Source organism: Convolutriloba macropyga, unplaced genomic scaffold (genome assembly GCF_964194025.1).
Source record: "Convolutriloba macropyga unplaced genomic scaffold, txConMacr16.3 SCAFFOLD_1851, whole genome shotgun sequence".
Classification (NCBI taxonomy): Eukaryota; Metazoa; Xenacoelomorpha; order Acoela; family Convolutidae; genus Convolutriloba; species Convolutriloba macropyga.
This window is the reverse complement of record NW_027450391.1, coordinates 18281-39377: the sequence shown is the minus strand read 5'-3', so window position 1 is coordinate 39377 and position 21097 is coordinate 18281. Positions and strand designations below refer to the sequence as shown.

The window sequence follows — 21097 nt, the reverse complement described above, 5'->3', positions numbered from 1 at the left end:
GTTTTTGCCTCTGGTCATTCTCCACATGAAGTTGTAGAGTTGTTTCATTTGATTGATCTTATTCTTAGACACTTTGTGCCACTGCAGATGCTGCTCACGCACGTACCTACAAAAGGAATCCCATCAATATTTCACACGCAATCGTTTCAGCAGATTTTTTTGCGTCAAGTTTTACGATCAGTTGGCTCCATCCAGTCACCAGCAATTAGACGACTTAAGTAGAGACACAATTAGAGACACCAGCATTTAGTTCGATTTTGCGAACCCGATAATTGGCGATACCAGAGATGCCCAAGAAACTACCCAAGCACAGTAGTCAAAACATGTGAAGAACTATAGCGCTATACTTAAGTCACGTTTAAAATTCGTACGAACTTTTATCCCCACTGACTTATACTTCGGGAAGTTGATATGAATTGAGTTGGTCCTCACAGGTTCTATATAAAAAACATACCCGGCAGATTGCCGGAAAATAGCTGCCGTTGATTCCAATAAGCATGACTGGGATTGAAAGAATAGAAGGTATTGAAAAAAAAAAGATTTTTGTACAAAAACATTTTTTAAGTCCAATTTATTTCGATGGATTATATTGATTTCGTATTTGAGCATACTTCTATTTCTTAGAGAGAGGCTACAGGGTTACTATCAATACCAATAAGCATTAGAGATGTTAACTAAGACTTATAGGAACGATGTTCAAATAGCGGGCATCTAAAATTGGGCTTCACTGGTTTATCCCGTTTCTACTTCTGACTTCAATTTTTTATTCTGACTCTGTTCATTTTGAATTGCTTTGCTGAGCAACTGATGTTCAAATTCACTTTTAGCAGAATAAGAGAAGAGAGAAACGAGCCTAGAGAAGTGAAAAAGATTTCACGCAAAATGCTGAAAAAGCGGCAAAATGGTAAAGCGAAAAAAAGTTCGACGAAGTAAAAAAAACATAGCAGGACAAGTCCTGACGCACAATTCAAAGAATTTTCATTGACTAACCAGAAAACTAGACCTTGAACGGACAATGAATGGATTGGGAAAACCATTTAGAAAAAAATCCGATCCAAAAAATCGAAAAAAACAGTAAAAATCAAAGTGAAATTGCCTCATGTGAACAAAAAACCACTAGCGAGAAAGTGAATTTTTGTTCAAACACCGTTTTCTCACTCTACTTTAAATTTAGAGCGAAAGAATTTCACGCCGCAAAACCACTCGCTTTTTCGCTCCACTTCCTGTTTCGGCGTGACCAAAATCACTACTCCAATTTGACTTCAAAAATCATGAAAATGTGTGAACAGATCTTAAAAAAAAAGACAGCACCCAATACAATTCAAATTCTTTGAATTGTAAAAAACACAGCAGACAAGTCATGACGTACAATTCAAAGAATTTTCATTGACTAAACGGAAAACTAGACCTAGAACGGACTATGAATGGATTGGTAAAACCATTTAGAAAAAAATCCGATCCAAAAAAAAAACGAAAAAACAGTAAAAATCAAAGTCAAATTTCCGCATGTGAACAAAAAACCACTAGCGAGAACAAAAACCACTAGCGAGAACAAAAAACCACTAGCAAGAAATTTTGTTCAAACACCGTTTTCTCACTCTACTTTAAATTTGGAGCGAAAAAATTCAAGCTGCAAAACCACTCGCTTTTTTGCTCCAATTCCTTTTTCGGCGTAACCAGAATCACTACTCCAATTTGACTTCAAAAATCATGAAAATGTGTGAACAGATCTTAACAAAACATTGCGGGAAGAATTCCCGAAACGAATCGAAGTGAAAATCCATTTGAAGCCATACTAGTCATCAAACAAAATGTGCCTTCACTAATTTATGATTATCTTGAAACAAAACCATGAAACAAAAAGTAAAAACAATAAAAATAAATCTGTTAAAAGATGATAAAAAATCTGATCAAACTTTGTTATAAATTGAGATCCCGAAAAAACTATCTCTGCCAAAAAAAACTTCATCAAAACAACTAGTACTTAAAAAACCACTTATGTGAATTTTGAAAAAATACTCAAGGCTAAATTATGAAAAAAAGCTCTTAAAAACAACTTTCACTGAAAAACTGGAAAAAGTTACTAAATTTTTTAATATTTCAAAAGCATAAAAATCCTAAGAAAAATTCCCTTCAGTCAATAGGTTATCCAGATGCTCGCAAAACAATAGGCAAGTTATATTAGGCTAAGAAACTTTGCTAAAAACTGAAAAAAAAACGAAAAACTGCAAAAAAATAGGAAAAATAGTTCCAATTTTCGCCATTTTTTTGTCATGTTTCTCAACAAAAAAAGATTCTTACCCACAAAACTGTGACCAATTGTTATCATAAATTTGCTCAAGTAGAAGGGGTTTCTTCAATACCCATTTGAGCCAGTAAAACAAAATAATCGTCAAAAAAAACGCAAAAATTAGCCCGAAAATCAGCAAAACACATTAAAAACCTCCGAATTATAATAAAAATCATATGAATTTCAAAAAACCTTCAAACCACTACCAAAACCAGCCTAAAATTAAAACAAAATCATAACCAAACCTCTTAACCAAAAACATACCCGGCAGATTGCCGGAAAATAGCCGCCGTTGATTCCCATAACTCAATTTGAGATAGAAAGAAGAGAAATTAATGATAAAATGATTTTTGTACAACATTTTAAATGCGAATTATTTTGATGTCATTTCGTAGTTGAACAAACTCCTTTTTCTTAGTGAGAGGCTACAGGGGTAGTATCAATACCAATCCAGTAAGCACTAGACATGGTAACTAAAACTTATAAGAACAAAGTTCAAGTGGAGGGCATCTAAAATTGGCCTTTATGGGTTTATGCCGTTTCAATTTCTGACTTTGATCTTTTACACTCACTCTGTTCATTTTGAATTGTTTTGCTGATCAACTGCGGTTTATAAAAGCACTGAGCAGAATTAGAGATAAGTGAAACTCGCCTAGAGAAGTCAAAACGATTTCACACAAAATGTTGAACAAGCTACTAACTAAGGTAAAGGGAAACAGAAGTTTATTTCATGAAGTAAAAATATCGCAGCACGACAAGTCCTGCCATACAATTGAAAGCGTATTCATAGACTAAACCACGCAAAAAAGCGAAAAACGAAATTAAACTGCCGCATGTGAACAAAAACCTCCTAGCTCAAATAAATCAAATAAACGAAACCTGTGCTCAAATAAACCAAAAATGTGTTCTCAAATACGTCTACTTGATAAGAAGAAAGTTTTAACGAACAAACTTAATTCAACAAATATTATTGAATGTAAATACATACTTGAATATCTTACTAATTTCGATAAACAAAAGGAAGAGTTTTGGACTCAAGCAAGCGTGGAGAATTTACAATAAATAGGCCTGTGAAAGCTAAACACTTCATCAAGAACAGAGACATTGACCGAGTTTTGCAGTTGATTATAAAGAAAAACAGCGTCAACGCATGTGTTGTCATTTGTTGTTGATTGATTGTAGGGTAGATAGTAATTACAGTCGGTCATCAATTTGCTTAGCCAATTTCTCTTAGATAGATCAACATTGAAGTCTCCAACCAATACGTCAGGTCTGAAGGTACAAAGTTGCCTAACCAGGGCAACTTTGAAATTCTGTAAGCTGTTGGAGTCACTTTGTGGCCGATGATGGACAAAGAGGAACCGCCTACAAACATTGGAGCTATCATGAGTAAATCAATTCAGCACGTTGATAACAAAAGTAATTAGTTAAAAAACAGTCAAGTAAACTCAACTAACTAGGACATAAATTCTACAAGTTAATACAAAACAAGCGAAATCATTGTGGAACCAGAACAACTTTATACAATTAAATAACATATATTTTTAAATATAATTATTTATATATATATATATATATATATATATGTATATATATATATATATATATATATATATATAAGTTATCTAATAGTAAAAATTTGTTCTGGTTTCACAATGATTTCGCCTATTTTGTATGCAGCATATATATATATATATATATATATATATATATATATATATATATACATATATATATAAAATATTTCATAGATTTAATAATTAAAAAAGAAACAGCTACATATCATCGATCGTTTCCACCTTCGATCGTTTCCTTCTGTTTTATTTTGCTTCTTTTCATTTATTTTGAAGTATATGAATTTTAGAAGGAATACCCAATTAATGGTGGAAACAGACATTTCACGTCGTTTCAATTCTATTGGTAGTAAAAAGAACAGATGTACAAAATACTAACATCGAAAAAGTGTCGAGTTTGATGAACTGAGAATTACGATTTGGCCCAAAAAAAGAACGACCCAATTGTATTCACCCGAATATTTCAGCCAATATAAACGATCGATCCAGCGTGATTGCGTTTTGAGCCAACAGGATGATCAAAACAATGTAAACGGAATCCCTTCAGTTGATAATTACTGGTGTCATCAAAGGCGTTTAACCAGGTCTCGCAAAGAAAAACAATGTCAGCTTTTTGATAAATAGCAGACGCTTTGATAAATTTGAAATGTAACCGAATACTTTGAACATTATGGTATACTAAATTCAGTGTAGTTTTTGATGGATTGGGTAATGGTAAAGAACAAACAAATTGTTTTTCAGTTCGTAGTAACTTCATTTCATCAATAACATCCTTTGAAGGTAAAACATGCTTATTCTTAAGTTCTCCAATAATTGAATTTCCGTTTTTAGTAACACAACGAGTCAGAGCATTGAATGCACCACCTTTGAATGCATACCCGGACAGATCAATTTCCAAACTTTGAGCTGATTTTCCTTGGTACTTGCAAATTGTGGTTGCAGCGCAGAACTCTAAAGGAAATTGACACTTTTCCACCGTCTTTGTCGTTTTGCAGTACTTCAATTTAGGCACTAAGAACTGCTGAACGAATCTCTTAATTGGCACGCAGTTGTTTCCTGTTTCGTTTGGATATCTCGTCTGATAAAACTTTTTTCGGTAAACGCCAATACTTTCGTCGTTTGAAAACTCAACAAACAAGGTACACGGAAGACAATTAGAGAACTCAATTTTTCGAAGGTAACCAAGCATTCCGTTAATAATGGAATCCTCTTTGCTGAAGTTAACGGTGAGCATGTAGGGCTGGTTGAGAACTAAGTTAAGACAATAGTGAAGTCCACCAGTTTCACAGGATGGCAGAGACTTCAGTCGCGTAAGGATTGACTGGTAGCTTTTCTCATCAAGGGCATGATCTTTGACTCTATCCGTAGCTATTGCCTCAAACTTTTGATCCGGAAAACAACTGACTACTTCAGCATTGTAAGCTTCAACATTTTTCCTGATCGCACAGATACGCAAAGAACCTTCTGGAATCTGATTGTTTTTTAACTATTAAGTACATCCCAATCACAATCAGTCAGATTTCCTTCTCTCAGTCCGTTAAGAAGTTGACACCAATCTTGCTCACTTTGTCTCATTATCTTGGTTAGTTCGTGCAATCTGAAGCGAGACCACAAGTTATCGTTAATAGGAACATCTTTAATACGCGAAGATCGACTGAAGATGTACGAATCTTTTACTGGCGGTAGTTGAAAGAGATCACCGACACATACTACCGTCACGCCACCAAAAGGTTCATCACAATTCTTTATTTTCCTCAGACGCTGATCAATAATATCGAAAAAATAGTTTCCAACTAGCGATATTTCATCAATTATTAGAACTTTCAATTGCGAATACTGCTGTCTGAGCCGGGATTCTGTCTCAAAACTCATTGCAAGAGCACGCTTTGAGTCGGGTGGTATAGCCAACAGACTATGTAAGGTCTCACCTCCTACATTTCTCGCAGCTGCAGCCGTGAATGCGCCAATGCATACGGTTGGTTTTTGAGGCTCTATTTCGGTTGATTTGCACAATCTTAAGAGGCACTGATAAAGACATTTGACAAGTAACGTTTTGCCCGTTCCAGCACCTCCTGACAAAAAAGGGTACATGTTTTCTACACTACATTTTGCTAGACGCTTCCTTTCGTAGTTTAAAATTTCAAGCAAAAAACTTTTCTGCTCAGCATTCAACAGGGCAACAATCTCCAGGAATTTCTCTTCTTCCATAAAACACGGAAGGTTCTCAACGGTAAAATTCGGTAAATCTTTAGGGTGTGATATGACTCTTCGGCCTTGATCAAGATCTTGACAGGCGTCAAAATCATCTAAAGACCTCAAAATTGGGGCAGCAACATTTTCCAGCTCTAAATTGTTTGGAAGTTCATTGAGAAAAATTTGAGCCTTTTCGATGTCATGTCTGAAAGGTTCAAAACCCTTTCTATTATTTTCGACAATAGTTTTTACTTTATTATATCTTTCCTCGGATGTTGTGCAACCGTTCAATAAAGCACAATCCTCTTCCGAGCGATACGGGCAATATAACAATAACTGTTCACGGAAATAAGCCTCTCGTTCTTTGAGAATGCCAAAACCAACTGATCGGATGAGTCTGTAGCTTCCCGGATTCTTAATTTTTTGAACTTGAGATCCATCTTTCAATTTGATCAAATTGCCAGAAGACTCTTCGCTATCTGATTCTCTGTCACTTGACCCAAGAGGATTTTGAGGTTGCCTCATTTTTCTTTCAGCATAATACATTCTATATTTGGACATGAAAACTGCGAGGCAAACTTTTTCCAATGTTTCGTGTCTCAAAACATACCTCATCTAATGATTGGTCTCATAAATATTTGTATTACCATCTTCCATCTTTTCAATGGCTTCCATTGATTTCAGTCGATAACTACGCTGTTCAATGAGGCTAGTGTTGATGAAATCTACGCTTCGTGTAGTGTACACAAAGCGCTGTCGAAGAAGAAGACAAACACATTCCTGAATTCCAATTTCATTTCCCAGCACAAAGGCATTTCCAAGTTTATGTAATTTTTTAAACGAACACCCAGAAGGATCTGCTGCAATAAGTTGCTTCATCTTTTCAGTCAATTGACTCATTCCTTTGTTTGGTTTAGTCATATAAGCAGTAATATACATTATCACAGCGTATATGTCAATTATATATTGAGTGTCGATATTCGCTTGACACAGCAATAAAATAAGAGGACAGTACCCATTTACCATCACAACATTTGGCTCGCGAGCAAGGAAAACGGCAGGCTTATCAAGCGCGCTTCTGAGAACCAGTAGATACTGTTCGCTAGTTAGACCACAGAGCTTCAGAAAATCGCTGAAGTTGTAGGTACAGGCAGCACCTCGAGGTAGTGTCTTGACGAGTTGCATTACGTGTTGATGTTTTTCGCGTAGGCTTTTCAAAATTTTCTCATCTGTATCCTTAGGAAGGGGTCGCAGTATAGTAGTTTTTGACATAGGTGGTTTGGGGAACCCATATCGACAAGAATTAGACTTCCCACTGCAGTTTTTTCTGTGCGAGTGCATCTGATACTTTTGGGGCATCAATTGCTCCTGCTGAGACATTTGAACACTGTTTTTTGTCTGCATGGTCAGTGAAGTTGAAACGCACTTATCGATGTATTCAACAACTCTTTGATCGCCGTTGTACCTAATATCAGGAGCACCTTTGACAAACAACATCATGTGAAGATGAAGGGATCCTCTGTACTGCGCTTCGACGCAACCGAAGTAATCAGTTACACGTCCAATTGGGCTGTTGTCTGTCTGCAGAACATTAGCCAGAAACCAGGCGACCTTTCGATCGAAAAATCGAACAATAGTTACTGGATCACTTCTAATGAGTTTCAATTTTTCCTCATAAGACAAACTTAGTAGTTCTTCGTCAGATAGCAGCACAGAATTCGGATATAACAACTGATGTAAAATACGAAATAGGTGAGGCCAATGGGCCTCTGGCATTGATAAGGTTTGAAAAATTGTAGCCTTTCCCAGCTGCCGTGCCGATGCCATGCAATTTTTTTCATATTCGCAAAATAAGGCTGCGAGAGTCGTTGATTTTTCAGGAAATCATACCCCTTATTTGTTTTTAGGAACTCAAAAACTCCTCCATTTTTCAGTTGTCCGGCATTTTCAGGTTTTCCATTCACGTTTTTCATCGCGGCATGTGCTTTGGAAAAAACCTGTTGACTTTGCAATTTTTTCACTTTGAAACAAATATTCTCAACATGTCTAGCAAACATTCGATTTCTATGGCGCATTTCAATGACGCAGTAGTCTCCATAGGTAAGCGGTACAACATGATTAGACATGCGAGCTTGTCCTGCAAAAAGCGATGGATAAGACAGTTCTTCGCAATGCTCATCCTGGTAAATAGCTAATGGATCAAAACCCTCACACGTTGCGTACGAAAAAGCTTTATTTATTTCTGGTTTAAGGTTTTCTTTGAAAATAAGAGTATCATGATGCGCCATTTCATAATCATTGGGGTCAGCATCAGTTAGCACTTCATCTTCCATTTGTTCAAAAAAATTTTACTGACTTCGATGTCTTCGTAGCCATCTCCATTCTGTGCTTGTATTATAGGGGGGTAGCAATTTTCATTGAAGGACACGTCATATAATTTCATTAAATCGGTTCGCACCAACGCTCTTGCTGCGTTTAAAACCTTACTAGGTTTACCGTACATACTTATATAGGGTTTTTTATCGCTCATTCTTCTTTTGAAGTTGAAAAGAAGTAAGTCGTCCGAGATATCTCTGGGGATCTTCTGAACAGTTTTTTTCGCAACTATTGGGCACATTTACAATTCCACTTGCACAGCACGCTTGTCCACCGGGTTTCTCGTAGATATTTACGAAAGGGCAGCGCGAAACAAGAAATTTACGAATATTTACGAAACAAGAAATTTTGTTTTCGTGATACCTTCGCTGACTTCTCACTTGATTCAAATTGTTGATAGTAGGGTTTTCAAATCGTTTTTTTTGATCTGAGTAGATTTTCTTCTCTCAGCTTGGCAATTTGGAATCGTTTTAGAGCATCTTTTCTGTTTTTTTCTCTAAACTCCTCTAATTTGAATCTTCTTAATGATCGCAAACAATTTTTTGTTTTATTGATCCGATTCGACAACCATTGCCGCACTTTGATAAGATTTTTTTGCCTTGTCGTGCTTTGCGAGACTCTTTTCTTCTGGGAAGCCCTGTAAGCATCGTCGTTTTTGTATCTTTCACGTCTTTTCGCATTGGCAGTAGCTTTGTTTTCTTGATACCATTCGCGTATTTTCTCTCGCGGGTTTTTCCTGAGGTTCGTTTGCTTTTCCTTAATCTTCTGTTTTTTGATCTCCAAACGCTGGAGTCTCTTTTGTCGCAAATCGGACTCCTTATTTCTTTCACATGAGTTCAAATGGTTACCATTCAGATCATTTTGGCTAGCAATGGCATTTTTTTGCATGGTAATTTTGCCTCCTCTTCTGGTTGATTTTGTCTTTGTTAATTCTGACCGGACATCACATAATTCTGACGAATTGCTCGAAAACGCAGAGCAACTTTGATTGACTGACGGAGTTGTCGGTACTATATTATTTGAGACTTGCGGTATAGGATAAATTACAGGGATTCGGTTGTGACCGGAAACTGGTTGATAATGAAAATTTTGTAGAAGAAGATATATCGAAACTTCATTTTGAAAGAAAGGACTACTGTAAACAATCCAGCCCAGATAAGCATCGCGAACAAAGATCTCGCAGCCAGTAAGGAAGCAAAACGTTAGAATCTCTAAATTGCCACCCCATTCTGCATTGGCAAACATTTTTGATCTTGCTAGATACTCGGAAGCACTAGCACACCCGTCGTAGGGGAAAAGGAATGCTTGGTATGTATACAGAGCCTGACAAATAATTGATCGCAGGTCATAATGGTCTGTTACCTCGCCCGTTAAGACCCGACAAATACTGGTGAACAAACAGTTTTCATCATAAGGAACAAAAGATGGAACAGGCTGTAATTGCGACAGGTGGACAATACCATCAAAATTGCTGAAAGGTGCACGAAGAGGTAGCTGCAATAATGAGCATAAATGCGCTTGCTGATCCAAGCTTAATAACCGAAAAACGGCGTTGTTAGCAGCAGGTTGATAGGGATGAAGAGATAAGTAATGTCCAGCAAAGTTCATAACTAAAGAAGGTAAGAAATTAAAGGTAAATATATTGAAGGAACGAAGACTACAAAATAGTCTTGTTACGAACTTTTTGTTCGAAATGCTTCCAGATAGCAAGCAACGTAATTGATAAGTCGAACTCCAAGTTGAAAAAGGAAGGTTTGACAACAACGCAAAGTAGAGTTTAGGTTTATTTTTGAAAGATTTCGAAAAATGGAATATATTTTTTTAAAGAATAACACTATTTGACTAATAAATAGGATACGTAGAACTAGAAAAGCCGTACAAGCCGAAGATTTCTCTAAATAGGGGACAAAAAGCCCCTAGGTAAAATGCAGAGCAAATTAAACGAAACAGCAGGAAGAGTTGGAAAACCTGTATGAAACTAGGTTTTCCAAGAAAGCCGTTAAGTTAAATGCAGAGGAAACAAAATGGTACATTAGGACAGTATTTGCTTTGCTAATTCGACAGATAGAAATATAACAGTTAGAAAACCTGTATGAAACTAGGTTTTCCAAATTAGGCTCGAAATTATCCTGGAGACAATGTTGAACGTAACTAAGAGCAAGAATAACACCAGAATACTTAGGAATGAAATGAAGTGCTAAAACAAACAAAGGAAATGGGCAACATGTTACATTGTGTTCAAAATTATTTATTAACATCACAAATTTGAGTTGACTGCAAAAGTGTCATCCGAAGCAAGAAATACCAAATATAACTGACGTCCAAATAAACAAAAAACTATTAGACCTTTTAGGTGAGTGTTTTTAACAAACCTTAGAATAGAGAAAACCGTATTTGAAATAGCTGTAACGATTTGAACTTCACAGCAGACAGTGCGGCTTGTCGACTCAGATGCAGAAAGTTATGCGATAATTAGCAGACTATTAAAAAGAAAAAACATATGTTCAAGAAATCAGGCTTATTGTAAGTTTGGCTTATTCTTACAATTCATGAAATCAGGCTTATTGAAAACAGGTTTAATTATCGCACAACATGATGAGCAGTTTCCAGTTACTTCAAAACCATTTTGTAACTATCTGAAATAATGATCTTATGGCACTAACTTTATTTATGGCAAGTCCAGGATTAGATGATGACGAACTCATGCATTTACAAAGACATGGGCTTTGCAATGCTTTTATCAGGGTTGAGTATCTGTAACGTTCTGTCAAAAACATTTGAGTGAAAACAATTTGACATTAAATAGTTCAGATAACAGTCTGTCTAATAAAATGCAAAGTAATTGAGAGAACAAAATACTGTTCAGCTAACTGCAGGTATAATATTAATTGTCAAAAACCACACAAAACTACAGAGAAGATGGACACAAACAAGACATGAACTAAGAAGACATATGAGCAATTAACATTAACATTTGATCTATGGTAACAATTCAAAACTATTTGACCTGTTCGAAGCTAGAAACCAGCATTATAGATAATATGAGAAATTACAAGCAGTGTTATATTAAATTACGACAGTAAAAAAATTATTGACAAAAAAGTCTATGCCATCGATCATGCTAAAATTAGACTAAACAGCGGAACAAATTTTAAGAAAATTTATTCAATTAAGCTGAGGTCCTCAATTTCCCCATTTATGTGCACAATGTTGAACTTAGAATTTAGAAAGTATTTGAATACATCGCAGTTTTCAGGTATAAAGGCCAAAGGAATTTGCAATATTTTCCCTCCAATAGTTCCGAAAACGGCTCGACATTTGTTGAGAGCACCTGTAGACACAACGGATGCAAAACCACACATTGAGCACTTGATGAACTGATCAGAATTTGAACCAAGCAGACTGTCTGTTTCGTTCACATAGCAGCATAAGCCATTTTTGCATCTCAATCAATGAAAATATTTTATAGAGGAAAATTTTACATCGTTGATAACACCGGATGCTTGAGTGGCAACCTTAAGCATTGTGTACTTTGAGGCTTTGTTAACCTAGACATATAAAAAATTAAAAAAACAGAGATACTCAAAAACTTAAAGGAAACATTTAGAAATTACCAAAAATAAGCTGTCGTCCGGATATTCCTTCTTATATCCGAAAAGAAGATACGGCTGTCCCGATTCTATGGTGATGCCAGATGATGAATGTATTTTTACTACAAAATCTTCATTGTCAAACGGTTCGTAGAAACGGTACCTCAAAACTCCATGTTCACCGTCAGACAATACCAACGGCGCTTTTTCGATTGCTAACGCAAAACAGGAAACAGTTTCCTTGAACAAGCACGGACTTTCCAAACAAAGCACGGACTTTCCAAACAAAGACTTTCCAAAAAGTCTCCTCGCATATAAAAATGTTTCGGTTTCATCTGAACGAAACGTATAACTACCTTTGACGGCTATGGAAGCAGGCTGATTTATCGCATATTGTGAGTAAGGTCCAAACTTCTGTACAGTTGTCTTCGCAAAAAATTCAATTTGAGATCCATCAATGTACATTTGGACAACTTTATTATAGTAGGTAACATCAGAAACTATGAACTGCAAAATTTCATCTGCACTGGAAGCCAAAAAACGAAAAAACGACTTATCGTTGGCTGTGTTTATTGGAGACGTTATTGACAAGATGCCCACCAAAAAACGTTTATTCAATTCTTCTGAAGAGCTATTGAAAGATGTAAGCCTACAGAACGCCAGAATTTTTCCGCAATTGTTGCCGACTGGCCAAGTACAATTGTAGTCTGCGACTTTGGCTTCTTGATACCAGTAAAAGTTCGACCTATAGCGTCGCTTTCCGTTTTCTCGAGTTCAGGTAGAAGATTAAGGTTGAAACAAATTCCAGACTTAACTTCTTCGCCAGAAATTTGAATTTTAAACCTCAGAAAACATTGCTGAGCAGCTGAGGTTTTTGTCTACTGTTTTCATCACGCTAAGAATATATCCTTCCAAAGAAGAATCAATCGAATAGGGAGTTTTCTTATCCATAACTCTGCAAGAGAAAACAATAACCCCCACAAATAAAAATTTTTGCTTATCAGCTGTACAAAGACAGTGCAACCGACGTTGAAAAAATTAACCGACGTTGTAAAACGCGCTGAAAATTTTGCAGAGCACAGACAAACAAATTGAATCAATTATAAACTTGAGAATTACGACCTATGAGAAAGAAAAGGCGGTAAAAAGCGCTGAAACATTTTTTTGCACAGCATAGACAAACAATTTGAATCAATTATAAACATGAGAATGAGGACCTATGAGAAAGAAGAGGCGGTAAAAAACGCGAAATTTTTTTGCACAGCACAGAAAAACAAATTGAGTTAATAATAAACTAGAGAATGAGGACGTATGAAAAAGAAAAAGGCGGTATAAAGCGCAGAAAATTTTGTTGCACAGCAAAGACAAACAAATTGAATCACTTATAAACTGGAGAGTGAGGACCTATGAGAAAGAGAAGACGGTAACAAGCGCTGAAAAATTTTTTGCGCAGCACAAACAAACAAATTGAATCACCTATAAACTGGAGAAAGAGGAGCTTTGAGAAAGAAAAGGCGGAAAAAAGCGCTGAAAATTTTTTTGCACAGCACAGACAAACAAATTGAATCATTTATAAACTGAAGAATGAGGACCTATGAGAAAGAAAAGGCGGTAAAAAGCGCGTAAATTTTTTTGCACAGTACGGAGAAACAAATTGAATCAATTATAAACTGGAGAATAAGGACCTATGAAAAAGAAAAGGCGGTAAAAAGCGCTGAAAATTTTTTTGCACAGCATAGACAAAAAAATTGAATCAATTATAAACTGGAGAATGAGGACCTATGAGAAAGAAAAGGCAGTAAAAAGCGCTGAAAAATTTCTTTCACAGCACAAACAAACAAATTGAATCAATTATAAACTGGAGAAAGAGGAGCTATGAGAAAGAGAAGGCGGTGAAAAGCGCTGAAAAATTTTTTGCAGAGCACAGATTAACAAAATGAATCAATTATAAACTGGAAAATGAGGACCTATGAAAAAGAAAAGGCGGTAAAAAAGCGCTGAAAATTTTTTTGCACAGCACAGACAAACAAATTGAATCATTTATAAACTGGAGAATGAGGACCTATGAAAAAGAAAAGGCGGTAAAAAGCGCTGAAAATTTATTTGCACAGCATAGACAAAAAATAATTGAATCAATTATAAACTGGAGAATGAGGACCTATGAGAAAGAAAAGGCAGTAAAAAGCAATGAAAAATTTTTTGCACAGCACAAACAAACAAATTGAATCAATTGTAAACTGGAGAAAGAGGAGCTATGAGAAAGAAAAGGCGGAAAAAAGCGCTGAAAATTTTTTCGCACAGCACAGACAAACAAATTGAATCATTTATAAACAGGAGAAAGAGGAGCTATGAGAAAGAAAAGGCGGAAAAAAGCGCTGAAAATTTTTTTGCACAGCACAGACAAACAAATTGAATCATTTATAAACTGAAGAATGAGGACCTATGAGAAAGAAAAGGCAGTAAAAAGCGCGTAAATTTTTTTGCACAGCACGGAGAAACAAATTGAATCAATTATAAACTGGAGAATAAGGACCTATGAAAAAGAAAAGGCGGTAAAAAGCGCTGAAAATTTTTTTGCACAGCATAGAGAAAAAAATTGAATCAATTATAAACTGGAGAATGAGGACCTATGAGAGAGAAAAGGCAGTAAAAAGCGCTGAAAAATTTTTTGCACAGCACAAACAAACAAATTGAATCAATTATAAACAGGAGAAAGAGGAGCTATGAGAAAGAAAAGGCGGAAAAAAGCGCTGAAAATTTTTTTGCACAGCACAGACAAACAAATTGAATCATTTATAAACTGAAGAATGAGGACCTATGAGAAAGAAAAGGCAGTAAAAAGCGCGTAAATTTTTTTGCACAGCACGGAGAAACAAATTGAATCAATTATAAACTGGAGAATAAGGACCTATGAAAAAGAAAAGGCGGTAAAAAGCGCTGAAATTTTTTTTGCACAGCATAGACAAAAAAATTGAATCAATTATAAACTGGAGAATGAGGACCTATGAGAAAGAAAAGGCAGTAAAAAGCGCTGAAAAATTTTTTGCACAGCACAAACAAACAAATTGAATCAATTATAAACTGGAGAAAGAGGAGCTATGAGAAAGAAAAGGCGGAAAAAAGCGCTGAAAATTTTTTTGCACAGCACAGACAAACAAATTGAATCTTTTATAAACTGAAGAATGAGGACCTATGAGAAAGAAAAGGCAGTAAAAAGCGCTGAAAAATTTTTTGCACAGCACAAACAAACAAATTGAATCAATTATAAACTGGAGAATGAGGACCTATGAAAAAGAAAATGCGGAAAAAAGCGCTGAAAATTTTTTTGCACAGCACAGACAAACAAATTGAATCATTTATAAACAGAAGAATGAGGACCTATGAGAAAGAAAAGGCGGAAAAAAGCGCTGAAATTTTTTTTGCACAGCACAGACAAACAAATTGAATCATTTATAAACTGAAGAAGGTGGACCTATGAGAAAAAAAAGGCAGTAAAAAGCGCTGAAAAATTTTTTGCACAGCACAAACAATCAAATTGAATCAATTATAAACTGGAGAAAGAGGAGCTATGAGAAAGAAAAGGCGGAAAAAAGCGCTGAAATTTTTTTTGCACAGCACAGACAAACAAATTGAATCATTTATAAACTGAAGAATGAGGACCTATGAGAAAGAAAAGGCAGTAAAAGCGCTGAAAAATTTTTGCACAGCACAAACAAACAAATTGAATCAATTATAAACTGGAGAAAGAGGAGCAATGAGAAAGAAAAGGCGGTAAAAAGTGCGTAAAATTTTTTTGCACAGCACGGAGAAACAAATTGAATCAATTATAAAATGGAGAATGAGGACCTATGAAAAAGAAAAGGAGGTAAAAAGCGCTGAAAATTTTTTTGCACAGCATAGACAAAAAAATTGAATCAATTATAAACTGGAGAAGGAGGACCTATGAGAAAGAAAAGGCGGTAAAAAGCGCTGAAAAATTTTTTGCACAGCACAAACAAACAAATTGAATCAATTATAAACTGGAGAAAGAGGAGCTATGAGAAAGAAAAGGCGGAAAAAAGCGCTGAAAATTTGTTTGCACAGCACAGACAAACAAATTGAATCATTTATAAACTGAAGAATGAGGACCTATGAGAAAGAAAAGGCAGTAAAAAGCGCTGAAAATTTTTTTGCACAGCACAGACAAACAAATTGAATCATTTATAAACTGAAGAATGAGGACCTAAGAGAAAGAAAAGGCGGAAAAAAGCGCTGAAAATTTTTTTGCACAGCACAGACAAACAAATTGAATCATTTATAAACTGAAGAATGAGGACCTATGAGAAAGAAAAGGCAGTAAACAGCGCTGAAAAATTTTTTGCACAGCACAAACAAACAAATTGAATCAATTATAAACTGGAGAAAGAGGAGCTATGAGAAAGAAAAGGCGGAAAAAAGCGCTGAAAATTTTTTTACACAGCACAGACAAACAAAATGAATCAATTATAAACTGAAGAATGAACACCTATGAGAAAGAAAAGGCAGTAAAAAGAGCTGAAAAATTTTTTGCACAGCACAAAGAAACAAATTGAATCATTTATAAACTGAAGAATGAGGACCTATGAGAAAGAAAAGGAGGTAAAAAGCGCTGAAAATTTTTTTACACAGCCTAGACAAAAAAATTGAATCAATTATAAACTGGAGAATGGGGACCTATGAGAAAGAAAAGGCAGTAAAAGCGCTGAAAATTTTTTGCACAGCACAGACAAACAAATTGAATCATTTATAAACTGAAGAATGAGGACCTATAAAAAAGAAAAGGCGGTAAAAAGCGCTGAAAATTTTTTTGCACAGCACAGACAAACAAATTGTATCATTTATAAACTGAAGAATGAGGACCTAAGAGAAAGAAAAGGCGGAAAAAAGCGCTGAAAATTTTTTTGCACAGCACAGACAAACAAATTGAATCATTTATAAACTGAAGAATGAGGACCTATGAGAAAGAAAAGGCAGTAAACAGCGCTGAAAAATTTTTTGCACAGCACAAACAAACAAATTGAATCAATTATAAACTGGAGAAAGAGGAGCTGTGAGAAAGAAAAGATGGAAAAAAGCGCTGAAAATTTTTTTACACAGCACAGACAAACAAAATGAATCAATTATAAACTGAAGAATGAACACCTATGAGAAAGAAAAGGCAGTAAAAAGAGCTGAAAAATTTTTTGCACAGCACAAAGAAACAAATTGAATCATTTATAAACTGAAGAATGAGGACCTATGAGAAAGAAAAGGAGGTAAAAAGCGCTGAAAATTTTTTTACACAGCATAGACAAAAAAATTGAATCAATTATAAACTGGAGAATGGGGACCTATGAGAAAGAAAAGGCAGTAAAAGCGCTGAAAATTTTTTGCACAGCACAGACAAACAAATTGAATCATTTATAAACTGAAGAATGAGGACCTATAAAAAAGAAAAGGCGGTAAAAAGGGCTGAGAAATTTTTGCACAGCACAAACAAACAAATTGAATCCATTATAAACTGGAGAATGCGGACCTATGAGAAAGAAAAGGCGGTAAAAAGCGCTGAAAAATTTTTTGCACAGCACAAACAAACAAATTGAATCAATTATAAACTGGAGAATGAGGACCTATGAAAAAAAGGCGGTAAAAAGCGCTGAAAATTTTTTGCACAGCACAGACAAACAAATTGAATCAATTATAAACTGGAGAAAGAGGACCTATGAAAGAGAAAAGGCGGTAAAAAGCGCTGAAAAATTTTTTACACAGCACAGACAAACAAATTGAATCAATTATAAACTGGAGAATGAGGACTTATGAAAAAGAAAAGGCGGTAAAAAGCGCTGAAAATTTTTTGCACAGCACAGACAAACAAATTGAATCAATTATAAACTGGAGAAAGAGGACCTATGAAAGAGAAAAGGCGGTAAAAAGCGCTGAAAAATTTTTTACACAGCACAGACAAACAAATTGAATCAATTATAAACTGGAGAATGAGGACTTATGAAAAAGAAAAGGCGGTAAAAAGCGCTTAAAAGTTTTTTGCACAGCACGGAGAAACACATTGAATCAATTATAAACTGGAGAATGAGGACCTATGAAAAAGAAAAGGCGGTAAAAAGCGCTGAAAATTTTTTGCACAGCACAGACAAACAAATTAAATCAATTATAAACTGGAGAATGAGGACCTATGAAAAAGAAAAGGCGGTAAAAAGCGCGTAAAAGTTTATTGCACAGCACGGAGAAACAAATTGAATCAATTATAAACTGGAGAATGAGGACCTATGAAAAAGAAAAGGCGTAAAAAGCGCTGAAAAATTTTTTACACAGCACAGGCAAACAATTTGAATCATTTATAAACTGGAGAAAGAGGACCTATGAAAAAGTAAAGGCGGTAAAAAGCGCTGAAAAATTTTTTACACAGCACACACAAACAAATTGAATCAATTATAAACTGGAGAATGAGGACCTATGAAAAAGAAAAGGCGGTAAAAAGCGCTGAAAATTTTTTTACACAGCACAGACAATTAAATTGAATCAATTATAAACTGGAGAATGAGGACCTATGAAAAAGAAAAGGCGGTAAAAAGCGCGTAAAATTTTCTTGCACAGCATAGACAAAAAAATTGAATCAATTATAAACTGGAGAATGAGGAACTATGAGAAAGAAAAGGCAGTGAAAAGTGCTGTAAAATTTTTTGCACAGCACAAACAAACAAATTGAATCAATTATAAACTGGAGAGAGAGGAGCTATGAGAAAGAAAAGGCGGAAAAAAGCGCTGAAAATTTTTTTGCACAGCACAAACAAACAAATTGAATCATTTATAAACTGGAGAATGAGGACCTATGAGAAAGAAAAGGCAGTAAAAAGCGCTGAAAAATTTTTTGCACAGCACAAACAAACAAATTGAATCAATTATAAACTGGAGAGAGAGGAGCTATGAGAAAGAAAAGGCGGAAAAAAGCGCTGAAAATTTTTTTGCACAGCACAGACAAACAAATTGAATCATTTATAAACTGGAGAATGAGGACCTATGAGAAAGAAAAGGCAGTAAAAAGCGCTGAAAAATTTTTTGCACAGCACAAACAAACAAATTGAATCAATTATAAACTGGAAAAAGAGGAGCTATGAGAAAGAAAAGGCGGAAAAAGCGCTGAAAATTTTTTTGCTTAGCACAGACAAACAAATTGAATCATTTATAAACTGAAGAATGAGGACCTATGAGAAAGAAAAGGCAGTTCAGTAAAAAGCGCTGAAAAATTTTTTGCACAGCACAAACAAACAAATTGAATCAATTATAAACTGGAGAATGAGGACCTATGAAAAAGAAAAGGCGGCAAAAAGCGCTGAAAAATTTTTTACACAGCACAGACAAACAAATTGAATCAATTAAAAACTAGAGAAAGAGGATCTATGAAAAAGAAAAGGCGGTAAAAAGCGCTGAAAAGTTTTTTGCACGGCACAGACAAACAAATTGAATCATTTATAAACTGGAGAATGAGGACCTATGAAAAAGAAAAGGCGGTAAAAAGCGCTGAAAATTTTTTTTTTGCACAGCATAGACAAAAAAAATTGAATCAATTATAAACTGTAGAATGAGGACCTATGGGAAAGAAAAGGCAGTAAAAAGCGCTGAAAATTTTTTTGCACAGCACAAACAAACAAATTGAATCAATTATAAACTGGAGAAAGAGGAGCTATGAGAAAGAAAAGGCGGAAATAGGCGCTGAAATTTTTTTTGCACAGCACAGACAAACAAATTGAATCATTTATAAACTGAAGAATGAGGACCTATAAAAAAGAAAAGGCGGTAAAAAGAGCTGAAAAATTTTTGCACAGCACAAACAAACAAACTGAATCAATTATAAACTGGAGAATGAGGACCTAGGAGAAAGAAAAGGCGGTAAAAAGCGCTAAAAAATTTTTTACACAGCACAGACAAACAAAATGAATCAATTATAAACTGAAGAATGAACACCTATGAGAAAGAAAAGGCAGTAAAAAGAGCTGAAAAATTTTTTGCACAGCACAAAGAAACAAATTGAATCAATTATAAACTGGAGAATGAGGACCTATGAAAAAGAAAAGGCGGTAAAAAGCGCTGAAAAATTTTTTACACCGCACAGACAAACAAATTGAATCAATTATAAACTGGAGAAAGAGGATCAATGAAAAAGAAAAGGCGGTAAAAAGCGCTGAAAAATTTTTTACACAGCACAGACAAACAAACTGAATCAATTATAAACTGGAGAATGACGAACTATGAAAAAGAAAAGGCGGTAAAAAGCGCTGAAAACTTTTTTACACAGCACAGACAAACAAATTGAATCAAATATAAACTGGAAAATGAGGACCTATGAAAAAGAAAAGGCGGTAAAAAGCGATGAAAAATTTTTTACACAGCACAGACAAACAAACTGAATCAATTATAAACTGGAGAATGAGGACCTATGAAAAAGAAAAGGCGGTAAAAAGCGCTGAAAAATTTTTTGCACAGCATAGACAAACATATTGAATCCATTATAAACTTGAGAATGAGGACCTATGCAAAGAAAAGGCGGTAAAAATCGCTGAAAAATTTTTTACACCGCACAGACAAACAAATTGAATCAATTATAAACGGGAGAATGAGGACCTATGAAAAGGAAAAGGCGGTAAAAAGCGCTGAAAAAATTTTTACACCGCACAGACAAACAAATTGCATCAATTATAAACTGGAGAATGAGGACCTATGAAAAAGAAAAGGCGTAAAAAGCACTGAAAAATTTTTTACACCGCACAGACAAACAAATTGAATCAATTATAAACTGGAGAATGAGGACCTGTGAAAAAGAAAAGGCGGTAAAAAGCGCTGAAAATTTTTTGCACAGCACAGACAAACAAATTGAATCAATTATAAACTGGATAATGAGGACCTATGAATAAGAAAAGGCGGTAAAAAGCGCTGAAAAATTATTTACACAGCACAGACAAACAAATTGAATCAATTATAAACTGGAGAATGAGGAACTATGAAAAAGAAAAGGCGGTAAAAAGCGCTGAAAAATTTTTTGCACAGCATAGACAAATATATTG

At 35.1% G+C, this 21097-nt stretch overlaps 1 protein-coding gene across 1 annotated transcript in view; it reads right to left on the bottom strand.

Annotated features, from left to right (window-relative positions):
• Positions 1-8: 8 nt before the first annotated feature.
• LOC142355852 (uncharacterized) overlaps positions 9-21097 on the bottom strand; it is a gene marked incomplete at its 3' end in the record, with an annotated part of 39361 nt that continues 18272 nt past the window's right edge. The window contains exon 9 of the mRNA XM_075407887.1: positions 9-106. Coding sequence (XP_075264002.1) covers positions 9-106 — 98 coding nt within the window. The remainder of the gene's footprint in view (positions 107-21097) is intronic.